Source organism: Danio rerio, chromosome 19 (genome assembly GCF_052040795.2).
Source record: "Danio rerio strain M-AB ecotype USA chromosome 19, GRCz13ab, whole genome shotgun sequence".
NCBI classification, from domain to species: Eukaryota; Metazoa; Chordata; class Actinopteri; order Cypriniformes; family Danionidae; genus Danio; species Danio rerio.
Genome location: NC_141039.2, coordinates 24,534,620 through 24,547,255, shown reverse-complemented (window position 1 = coordinate 24,547,255; position 12,636 = coordinate 24,534,620). Strand labels below are relative to the sequence as shown.

At 34.8% G+C, this 12,636-nt stretch overlaps 1 protein-coding gene across 43 annotated transcripts in view; it reads left to right on the top strand.

Moving 5' to 3' along the window:
- pleca (plectin a) overlaps positions 1-12,636 on the top strand; it is a 213,972-nt gene that overhangs the window by 167,304 nt on the left and 34,032 nt on the right. For all 43 annotated transcript variants that reach the window (NM_001430891.1, XM_087294777.1, XM_087294752.1 and 40 more), the window contains 10 exons: positions 1,384-1,499; positions 3,005-3,111; positions 3,572-3,691; positions 3,897-3,992; positions 4,110-4,237; positions 6,157-6,250; positions 6,335-6,489; positions 8,295-8,646; positions 12,253-12,330; positions 12,421-12,582. In NM_001430891.1, coding sequence (NP_001417820.1) covers positions 1,384-1,499; positions 3,005-3,111; positions 3,572-3,691; positions 3,897-3,992; positions 4,110-4,237; positions 6,157-6,250; positions 6,335-6,489; positions 8,295-8,646; positions 12,253-12,330; positions 12,421-12,582 — 1,408 coding nt within the window. The remainder of the gene's footprint in view (positions 1-1,383; positions 1,500-3,004; positions 3,112-3,571; positions 3,692-3,896; positions 3,993-4,109; positions 4,238-6,156; positions 6,251-6,334; positions 6,490-8,294; positions 8,647-12,252; positions 12,331-12,420; positions 12,583-12,636) is intronic.

The window sequence follows — 12,636 nt, the reverse complement described above, 5'->3', positions numbered from 1 at the left end:
GAATTGCCAGAAGAGTTTGAAAGCTGAATCCTGTGATGAGGGCGTGTTGAATCTAAAAGGATTCCCAGAGGGTGTGTTTTTATCATTCACAGAGCAGCTGCATAGCTCAGGTTCACCATATTACCTTCCAGATGACTCTGAGATTTGAGCAAATAAGGAGCAGTTTATCTTTCCTCTCTCCAGAAACCTAGATCAAAACATTTTATTTACAACTTCCTGTAGCATGCCATCGGGACAGTCAACAGAGCACATCGGACTTGCTTGAAGTTTTCAAAACTTAATGCAACGTGACACAAAATGGAGGTGTTTTTTTTTTTCTTCTTTTTTTCAATTTTCTGGACTGTGAAACCAGCTACCCGCTGATTTACTGAGCTAGGGTACTGGATCTGAATTCATGTTTCAAAGAATGGGAAATTGATTCATTTCACACAACACGATGTTCAGTCTCAAGAAGTTCCGCTCTAAGAAGAGTCGCAGCTGCTCCTCCAGCCATGGATCGGTCAGTGACCTGGAGGACCGGGTGGTCATGCTGTGTGAAGATGTTCCATCAGAGGCTTCTTTTGATTCAGGTCAAGGGTCTATCAGCCCCGGTGCTCGCTCCAGTGGTGGATCCCAAAGCGGAGATCTTGAACACGGCATAGAGCGAAGTCTTTCCAACCTAAGCAGAGATGGGTTTTCTTACAGGAAGGTGTATGTTTCGGATGCCGAGCTTCCCAGGAGCCAGCCATGCTACCTGCTCAGCCAGACAGTCCATCAGCCGTATGAGTGCTCTGCTTTTAGATATTTTGTTCATATTTGGTATCTGATTTTGTGTTTTATTTTGTTTAAAAACTGTTTGTAAATGTACACTATAAAAATGATTTTCCTTACCGGACTTTTACATGTCCTCAAGAGGCTGCAGAGCCTGTGTGCACATGCACTGGTACTATTTAGCTGTAATTGTTTTTTGGCACCTTGATTCCTGTCGAGTGAGTATTTAGTCACATAATACTGAGGCTTTTATTTAAAACCTGTGAAGAGGAATCCATCTTGCCTTCACCTGCCCAGGCACTGGCACCAATGTTTACATAGCCTCCAGGTTTGGCCAAGCAGTTAAATATATGATCTGCGAAGTATGCATGCAAATGAAATCCCAGAGAATTTTGTAAAGGTTTATAGTTATTATTATTTTTTTTTTCATTTGCTAACATGGAAATGACTTCATTAACAATTAATACATGCTTCCAGTGAAGTGCAGAATTAATATTTTAATTTAATTTTAAAACAGACTGGTTATAATTAGTACTTAAAATGTTTGTTCTTGGCCATTGTTTCTTTCTAGAGTCAAATTTCATTTAGTACACATCTTTAATAAATAATTCTGTCTACTGTCTTTCATTGTAGGCCGAATTTGATTGACATCAATAAGGTGTACAGACAGACCAACCTGGAGAATCTGGAGCAGGCCTTCAGCATAGCAGAGAGAGACTTGGGCGTCACACGCCTGCTGGATCCTGAAGGTAAACAAAGGAAGAAGGGCCTTCTGAATGTATTTTAATTCATACTTATTATGATAAATATTGGAGAGTTTAGGGAATCTTAATGGATTTAATGTGTTTTTTGCCTGCACAAGGGTGGTCTCTAGCAAAGTCTTAGTCTGTTAAAATACAGATTTGAAAAATATAACAATAAATATAATTTCTTAGTATTAGGTTGTGGCTGGAAGGGCATCTGGTGCTGCATAAAACATATGCTGGAATAGTTGGCAGTTCATTCCGCTGTGGTGACCCCTGATAAATAAGGGACTAAGCTAAAGAAGAATGAATGAATGAATGAATGAATATATAATTGTACAGTATGAATTGTTCTGAATTGTAAAGTCCATACCACACTTATAATGAGAACATTGGAGCGAAATGTGTTTAGAGCTTTTTCCAGCTTTTGAATGATAAATACATTGACAGTCAATCATAACCCATGACATTGATCCATAGCGTGATTATAAGGCTATTATACATAATTAATCTGTTGTGCACACTAGTTATTTTGATTGCTATCATTTTGGTTTGATCAGGCCTTTAGTAAGTTATCAGTAGGCCCAGACAGAATCTGCGGTCAGTTTTTGCTATTTCTGAGCAGAAATTTGTAAAAAATCTGTGGATTTTTTTGTAATGGTTTTGGGAGTGTTGCAACTAAAAATTTAATATGTGAAATTAAAAATAATAAATTTTTAACTTTAATGTTTACAGTGCAAATCCTTTTAGATCCACTTATTTGATAAACAAAGCAAGTCTCTCATATAACAAACTCTATTGTAAATAAATTGTATGTACAGTTTCATATTGGTATATACAGTATATGGCAATAATATTACTGAAATATATTTATAAACTAGGCGAGGTGGTGGCGGAGTGGGTAGCACGTTCACCTCACAGCAAGAAGGTCGCTGGCTCGAGCCTCGGCTGGGTCAGTTGGCATTTCTGTGTGGAGTTTGCATGTTCTCCCTGTGTTCTTGTGCGTTTCCTTCAGGTGCTCTGATTACCCCACTGTTCAAAGACATGCTGTATAGGTGAACTGGGTATGCTAAAATTGACCATAGTGTATGAGTTTGTGTGAATAAGTGTGTAAGGCTGTTTCCAAGTGATGGGTTGCGGCTGGAAGGGCATCCGCTGTGCAAAAAATATGCTGAATAATTTGGCAGTTCATTCCACTGTGGTGACCCCAAATTAAAAAAGGGACTGAGCCGAAAAGAAAATGAATAAATGATTGCATTTAAAAACTGATAAAACATACATTTACACACATTTACACAAGTAAATAAATAAACCTAATGATGATCTAAAAATCTGCAGATTTCTGCGTGTGCAGATTCAATGTGGGGCTAGTTGTTATTACAAAGCTATTCACTGTATTTTTGAACAAATTAGGGCAGCTATTTTCTGAGACATAAATACAGCTATTAAAAATAGCATTTGAACAGTATAGTATATGTTATATGTATATGTTTTATTTTCTCTTTCTGCAGATGTGGATGTACCACATCCAGATGAGAAGTCCATCATCACATATGTGTCCTCTATGTATGATGTCATGCCAAGAGTTCCGGACGTCCGCGATGGAGTCAAGGCCAACGTGGGTATTTTGAAAATACAAAATATTTTTAAATGAAAATTTTTTTATATCATGTGATTAAGGGTGTGTTCTGTTTATTTAAACTTTAGAATTGCATTTTAGAACCTGGATCTCTACCTGGCAACTTTTAATGCTGATGTAGAGCAAAGTGACTTGTATTGACATTTGTAGCAGTTAAGAATGATGTTTTTGTAATAATATGAAATTATATTTCGAGAAAGGAATCTGTACAATAACAAAAAGCGTACTAGAAAGTTATTTTCTTTTTTTTTTTTTTACCATATTTTAAATTACCAACCCAGATATTACATTTAAAAATATTTAAAATGATAATACAATCTTATCAACTTTTCCTACAATCTCTGAATTGTATTCATAAACTGAATACAAATGTATAGTGTCATGGCCAATTCGTATTGCAATTACTGGCATTTTCATTACATTTTTATGTTGTGCACAGGAGTTGGAGTTGCGCTGGCAGGAATATTATGAGCTGGTGACCATGTTACTGCAGTGGATCAGACATCATGTTATTGTGTTTGAGGAACGCAAGTTTCCCTCCAGCTATGAGGAGATCGAGGTTAGTCCCAAGATTCTTGGCAATAATAATGATGCATGTGCAAATTAACATGTAAAATTATGTTAAGGTAAAATCATTGACGTTTATAATCTTTATACCTGGATGTGTTGTAAAATTTGTGGCCATAAATACAAACTTTTGAAAACTATTTAAAAGCTATAAACTAATAAATTGTCAAAAATTCCCCTTTCTTATTCTGTTGTAGGTCCTTTGGCGCCAGTTTCTGAAGTTCAAGGAAACTGAACTACCAGCTAAGGAGACTGACAAAAATCGCTCCAAGCTTATTTACAAGTCATTTGAGGTAAGATTGCCAACAAAATTTTCTTTTATGAGAGTATGTAGAGCCAATAATTTTTGACATGTCACTTGCAAATGACACAGAGATTTGACTCTATGAATGGGTTTTGTTTGGCACCAGGGTGCTGTGCAGGCAGGTCAGGTCAAAGTTCCCCCCAATTACCATCCCATTGATGTCGAGAAGGAGTGGGGCCGTCTGCATGTGGCCATTCTGGAGCGAGAGAAACTGTTGCGCTCTGAGTTTGAACGGTAAGAATTTAATGTATTGACTTCTAATGGGTTCCGGAAGAATTCTTTGTTTAATTGTATACACAGCACTTGTTGAAATGTGTGTTTTTATTTGTAAATATGTTAGTACCGTGCTTTTTTTTTCAATTGACAGTTAGGGTGGACAGCAACTTGCTTAGTAAATACTCAATAAATGGAAGTAACAAATTTGCTTCTGTTTAAATGGCACATTGATTCAGGTTACAACATTTTTCCCAGTTGACAACTTGAGCAAATTTATTACCTACTCTTTTTAAAATAAGTTAATTGTACTTAAGTGGGAAATTATTTTAACAGGAGACCACAACAACAAATACTAGGCTGCGGGACTTAAAAAAGTTGACTCAAGATATTTTACCATTTTTTACAGCGGACAATCATCCAGTTGAATAAACTCAACTAATTACAAAGAATTGCATTTTACTGTATAAAGAAACCTAAAGCATATTAATTGATAATAATCAGTTTTTTTATGTTAGTTTAGCCCTAAATTTAAAATCTGACATTATTTATTTACCTTCATGTTGTTCTAGAATAATTTTATTAATGTTTGCAACACATATTGATTTCTGTCCCTCTATTCACTCACAAAGATTTCTGTCTGTTCACCCACAAATCGAACGCTTCAAAATATTTGTAAAGAGATCAAAAAAATGTTGATCACTTCGTATTATAATCTAATTCATGTATGATTTATGATTTATATTATTACTTTTATTTGGGAACAGTTCAGTTTGGGGTAATTATTATGTATACAGTTGAAATCAGAATTATTAGCCCCCCTTTAATTTTTTTTTTCTTTCATTCTTCCCAAATGATGTTTAACAGGGCAAGGAAATATATATATATATATATATATATATATATATTTTTTTTTTTTTTTTTTTCTGGAGAAAGTCTGATTTGTTTTATTTTGGCTAGAATAAAAGTAGTTAAAAAAAATTTTAACTCCATTTTAAGGACAACATTTTAGCCCCTTTAAGCTATATATTTTTTCGATAGTCTACTGAACAAACCATCATTATACAATAACTTGCCTAATTACCCTAACCTGCCTAGTTAACCTATTTAACCTTGTTAAGCCTTTAAATGTCACTTTAAGCTGTATAGAAGTGTCTTGAAAAATATCTGGTAAAGTATTATTTACTGTCAGCATGGCAAAGATAAAATAATCAGTTATTAGAAATGAGTTATTAAAACTATTATGTTTAGAACAAAATCTTCTTTCTGTTAAACAGAAATTGGTTGAAAAAATAAACAGGGGGCTACTAATTCTGACTTCAACTGTATATATTATTTGTATATTATTTTGTGTTCGTAAAACAAATGATTTTCTTTATAACAATTTGAAGGATGACGGAAGTTGCATTTTAGCCAATCTATTTCTATAATAAACATTTTCCCTTTAGTTCTTTGTGCATGCGTTTTTCTTACAGAATACTCATTACAGATTCCAGCTGTTACCATGACAAAATAAATGTTATTAAACAGCATTTTGAACAAGCAAACAAGGCATCACTTTAATAAAGGTTTGTCACAAGACAGGCTGGCCTCTGCTCTGTACAGTTTTTATGCGTCTGATCAGTTCCAGCAGCACTTCTTGTCATCAGCAGCCCATTCTGTGAGCCTCCGCTGTGGGAAAATTAAAACTCTCTGGTCTTGGATTTAGTGTTAGTAGGATTATTAATCATGGCATTTATGAATGACAGCCATGGACTGGAGTATCTGCTCCGTGAGAGGAGGGTGTGAGTGATTCGATTGACTTTTTTTTTTTGCATGTTGAATGCCTAGGTTAAAATTTAAGTAATGTATATTTGTCCAGACATTATCTTCTAAAGATTTCAGGGCTGTTTTAATTCATGTGAATTATGTGTGTTTGTGTGTGTGTGTTTCTTGTTCAGGTTGGAGCGTCTGCAGAGAATAGTCAGTAAAGTACAAATGGAGTCAGGCGTGTGTGAGGAACAGCTCAACCAGGTGGAAACACTGTTACAAACGGTGAGATTTGAAGCTTTTTTTGTTTTGTTTTTATGGAGTTAAAAGAAAGCCGACAGCATTGTGGTTGCTTCTTTTGTGTTGCAGGACATCCGTCTGCTGAGCGCAGGAAAGCCTATCCAGCACGCGTCTGACATTGAGACAGATCTGAACAAGGCTGAAAACATGATCCGTTACCTGTTTAATGATGTGCAATTACTGAAAGATGGGCGCCATCTACAGGCAGAACAGATGTACAGGCGGTCAGTAGGATGATTTTAGTATTACTATCAAGAAATTTGGTGTCAATTAAATCTTATATATAATATGATTGTTGTACTTTTGTTTATTTATTTGTTTGTTTATTTGTTTTTAACAACAACATTTTTTTTTACATTTATCCTGTCAATAGGAAAATATTTAAAATTTCCAAGTTAAATCTTTTTAGATATTTTTCTAGAAGTTTTTCTGTAGAGCTCTTTATAGCATTAAATGGAAAACATAGATCATAAGCCACATTAAATAGCAATTACAATAATAATAATAAAAAAAAGATTTGATTTCTAATATCATTCATTCAATCACTCATTTATAACTTTGTTTAGTTTCTTATTCATTTATTGATTTAATTTGTTTGTTTGTTTCTTGGTTTTGGTTTATTTTATAAATTTTTTGTTTTGTTTTTTAGAATCTGAATTATTGATTTTTTGGGGAAAAAATGAATCATTACTATATATTCTTTTAGAATTTTAGTACTACTGCATTTTTTTCTGTCACTTGAATATTTTTCAATCTGTAAATAAATAAATTCTTTTCAGACTTAAAAAGTGCCATTTTTTCTCGGCTAGTAAGTACTGTTATACTAGAAATTTTATTAAATTTGTAAATATTGCAATACTTTAGTAATGAACAAATTAATAATCAACAAAGTATGAAAATACAATCATTAAGCACATTATAAATGTGCTTCCAAGTCAAGAACAGAGCATTTTTATCTGCAGTTGTAAACTGCTTACTAGCGTCTATTAATGTTAATGCTTAACGAACAATGAATTCACTATTTGCTAATGCTTAATAAATGATTCATAGTATGTAGTTATTATGAAGTGTTACTGAAGTTTCTACTACTAATTTCTTAATGCCTTGATAATACAAAAAAAATAATAAAAAATGAGAAAGGTTCAATATAGAAAATATCAAGTTAATAAAATAGCAATTAGGGATGCCCGATATATCAGCGGTCATATCGTTATCAGCAAATAAATGCTATTTTTAATTTTATCGTAATCGATCCTGTATCAAAATTAGGCAGATATATTTAAGCCGATACGTTACGTAATTGTACAGAACTGCCTGCCTCGCGCATGCGTGGGTCGAACTTGTTTAGACTTGTCTTATGCAACAATCATGTTGCTTGTTAATTTGCTATGCAAAGAAAATGAAATCATTTATTTTTGGCATGCTAATTTATGTAAAATCATGAATATAGGTTTATTTAATCACCTTGCAATTTTGAAACTATTACTTTTTTAATAAGATCAGTTCAAACTTTTATAAAGATTTTTTAAATAAAATTACTTGTTTACTGTATAAAAATATAACATTTTGAAATGTTTATAAATATTGGCTGTAGTAAATTGGTTATCGGCCTCCAAATCGTAAAAGTTATTGGTTATGGATATCAGCCAAGAAATCCATATCGGCGCATTCCTAATAGCAATAAAAATCCTTAAATAATTTAAATATCTACATATTTAAATATTAATTAATTTATTCATTAATTTCATTTTTTAATTCTGTATTTATGTCAGTCATCTCAGAAGATCCACTTTTTTATAAAGCTGTACTGAAGCAATAAATCTGCTAAAATGTCTAGTAAACTGCTTTATTTATACATTAATTCATTACTAAATTAATTTCATAAAGTTTTTTAACAACTTTGTGTTTCTAATTTTCTTTTTCTGTAATAGTCTGACTTATAATATTCTTGCCTTGATTTGAAAAACTGATTTTCTGATTTTCCTAACCCTAACCCTATTATAATGCAGTTCTCTCTTTGTTCTTTCAGAGTGTACCGCCTCCATGAGCGTCTGGTTAACCTGCGCAGTGAGTTTAATCTGCGTCTGAAGTCAGGCGTGACGTTGTCACAGGTGCCCATGACCCAGGTGCCCATGACCCAGATCTCCCACGTCCAGACATTACAGCAGTCTCCTCAGCGAGTCAGACCTGATCTGGATGAGGTCACTCTCAAGTACATTCAGGACCTGCTCTCCTGGGTGGAGGAGAACCAGAGGCGCATTGAAGGAGCAGAGTGGGGTGAAGATCTGCCCTCGGTGGAGTCCCAGCTCGGCAGCCATCGCGGCCTACATCAGTCCATCGAGGAATTCAAATATAAGATTGATCGCGCACGGGCTGATGAGGTAAAGGAAGTCATAGTTTGCATGTCTTTGTATCATTATAACAATTTTTAATTCTTACCCCTCTTGTGGTATTTTAATTATTTTTCAAACATATTAGGTGACATTTAACAGAGAAAGGATTTTTTCACTGTATTCTCTATTATATTTTTTCTTCTGTAGAAGGTTTTTCATTTTAATATGTATAAAAAATGAGGTAAGTATTATTAGCCCCATAAGATTTGTTATTTTTTTTATTTCCATTGGCCACAGAACAAACCTTTGCCTTGCTTAAACAACTTATCTTGCCAAAGTAAACCTAATTAACAAACATAAGTATTTAAATAGCTTTTTAAGCTGAATACACTTTAACATTCAATATGCCAAATACAGCTGAAGTTTTATTATTAGCCCACCCTGTTTATTTTTTCCCCAATTTCTGTTTAACAGAAAAAAATTTTCAACACATTTCTAAACATAATAGTTTTAATAACTCATTTATAATAACTGATTTATTTTCTCTTTGCTACTGTATAATGACAGTAAATAATATTTTTCTAAATATTTTTCAAGACGCTTTTGTACAGCTTAAAGTGATATTTAAAGGCTTAGTTAGCCTAATTAGGTTAACTAGGCAGGTTAGGGTAATTAGGCAAGTTATTGTATAATAATGGTTTGTTCTGTAGATTATTGAGAAAAAATATAGCTTAAAGGAATAATAATTTTGATGTTAAAATGGGGTTAAAAAAATTAAAAACTGCTTTTGTTCTAGCTGAAATAAAACAAATAAGACTTTCTCCAGAAGATAAAATATTATCAGACATACTGTGAACATTTCCTTGATCTGTTAAACATCATTTGGAAAAAAATTCAAAGGGGGCGCTAATAATTCTGACTAATTCTGACTGTATATACCCCAGTCATAAAAAAACATCTAAACTTAAAACTGTAAATAACCTAATTGTATCCACACATAAACATAAAAACAATATTGACTTTATTTACTATACCATTCAGATTAAAGAGGTTTTCTTTTGGAAAGTTTGATAATTTTTTTCAAGATTAAGTGCTGAATAGAGTTTGAATGAATGTTTCTATTTAAATTTGTATGAAATATAAATATTTGTGTAACATTATGCTTGTCTTTATTTAAAGTGTCCAATTTAATGTTCCTTTCCCAGAGATGGGTTGCAACTGGAAGGGCATTCGCAGTGTAAAAACATATGCTGGATAAGTTGGCGGTTCATTCCGCTGTGGCGACCCCAGATTAATAAAGGGATTAAGCTGAAAAGAAAATAAATTAATGAATGAATTTAATGTTCCTTGCTAAATAAAATGATTTATCTCTTTTAAAAAAAAAAAAGAAAGAAAATTGTATTGGCTCAAACACTTGTAGAGCATCTTGTGAACTTGAGCAGGGGTGTTGCTACTGGGGGTTGTGAAACAGATTTCAATAGGGCCCTGGCATATAAGAGGGCCCTGAGCCGGGCAGTGTTAAGCCCATAAAGGCCTTTCACTTTTCTGTTGCAGAGGGGGTTGGGGGGTGCTCTATAATTTTCATGCATTAGGCCAATGATTGCTGGCTACACCACTATCCTTGAGTACTAAGAATACTGTTCTTAATAAAACATATGAATAAAATCATGGGTTTTGAGCCATATTAAATTTCAGCAATTCAATCATACCATTATTGATTAATGTGTTAGATCACTATCTCCACGCCAGATCTTGTCAGAAAATGTCAGTTTCTCCAGGGGCCTCATGTATCAACGCTGCGTACGCACAAAAACTTTGCGTACGCCAGGTTTCACGCTCAGAATCGCTCACGTTTGGATTTACTAACAATGAACTGAACGTGGGAATGTGCGCAACTTCACGGCAGCTTTCTGGCAGGCGTACGCACATTTTTTGTGCGTGTCTGTTTTATTTCCATTGGCGACTCCTAGAGGCAGTTGTGTTAAATTGCTCTCTACAAAGTGTCTGAGCCTTGCAATGGCAGCTGTATGAGACGGGTTCAGCAGGTAAGTTATATAAGGTTTCCATACCATACAGTTGACCAGCTAAACATTAAAGCACAATTTGCAGCGGTCACCTGTTTTCCCAATGTAATCTGAGCTATCTACTGCACGCACATTGCTATAAAGACACTATCTGAAGATGAATTTGCATGCGTGAATCAGAAACATTTCCATTCAATATTATTATATCTGTAAAATGTTACAGCACTCTGAACAGTCTCAGTGGCGCGCTCGTAAGACACATGTGAACATGTTTTGACACGTTCGAGCATGAACTCGGCTCGAATCCAGCGTCTGATGAACTCTTTCTTCTTTTTTCCCCCCGCTACATATCAGATTTTGCCTACTATTTATCACGAGAAAGACTAGTAGGAATCATTAATAAGTTTGTGCATCATATTTTATTTGCACATTTATTGAATGGAAATGTTTCTGATTCACGCTTGCAAATTCATCTTCAGATAGTGTCTTTATAGCAATGTGCGTGCAGTAGATCGCTCAGATTACATTGGGAAAACAGGCGACCGCTGCAAATTGTGCTTTAATGTTTAGCTGGTCAACTGTATGGTATGGAAATCTTACATACCTATCTGAAGATGAATTTGCATGCGTGAATCAGAAACATTTCCATTCAATAAATGTGCAAATAAAATATGATGCTTATTGATATGAACTTATTAATGATTCCTACTTGTCTTTCTCGTGATAAATAGTTGACAAAATCTGATATGTAGCGGGGGAAAAAAACAAGAAAGAGTTCATCAGACGCTGGATTCGAGACGAGTTCATGCTCGAACGTATCAATTCCTGTTCACATGGGTCTTACGAGTAGCGCCACTGAGACTGTTAACCATCCTGCAACATTTTACAGATATAAACCACAATATTTCTTTTTTCAATGCACTCAGTGCGATGTTCAGACCCAACTGTGTTAACCGCATCAGCTAAACTCTCCCGCTCTATTTATTTCTTTTATTGTTAATTCCGGAGAACAAACTTGCAAATAACACCGCTTTTCTCCGGTCTACCTCTGAAAGCACCTCCAATTCACATTCTGTTCAAAGTTTCTCTTTTTGCTTGCTTTTGCCATTGCTTTTTCGTTGGGTTTTTCCATTAGCATAGTCATTAGCATATTCATACGGGGGAGGAGGCAGGGAGGGGTTTTGTGCTCGTGCATGTTGCGCTCAGTTTCACGTTCATTCAGATGTACAAAAGAATATGCGTGAGATTCGGCGTACGCAGTGTTTCATACATCTGAAATTTTTTCTGCGTACGCACATTTACAGCTTTGTGCGTACGCAATGTTTTAGTAAGATTTCCACGCAAGTCTTCGTACATGAGGCCCCAGATATCTGGACAATAAGTCAGCAGAGTTTCCAATACCCAAACCTGTTAACCAGTATTCAACTAAATTAACAGTCTCCTATCAATATAGATGTTGACTGGGAAAGCCAGAGAGGACAAGAAGCAGGAGACGAAGTCATGATGATAAAGAAAGAGCAGAGCTAATTGAATAATCTTAGTTTCAAATGATTTAATGCTCAGACTTTCTCTGACTGCACTGAGTATTATATGATCAAATAGCATCTACATCTTATTTCTCTCCTCTCAGAATCAGTTGACTCCAGTCAGTAAAGGAGCCTATCGAGAATACTTGGGCAAACTGGACCTTCAATACGCCAAACTATTGGTACAATCTTTAATATACAACTAATACACACTGAGTCACACAAAGCCTAATGAAAAAGAACTAACTTTTGTTCTTGTTTTTTCCCCACAGACCTCGTCTAAGACTCGTCTGCGGAGTCTAGATCAGCTGCATGCTTTTGTTGTTGCTGCCACAAAAGAGCTGATGTGGCTGAACGAGAAAGAAGAGGAGGAAGTGAACTACGATTGGAGCGACAGAAACTCTAACATGACTGCCAAGAAGGACAACTATTCTGTAAGAGCATCACCGCACTCTCAGAAATTAAGGCAGAAAAGCTGCCACTGGGGC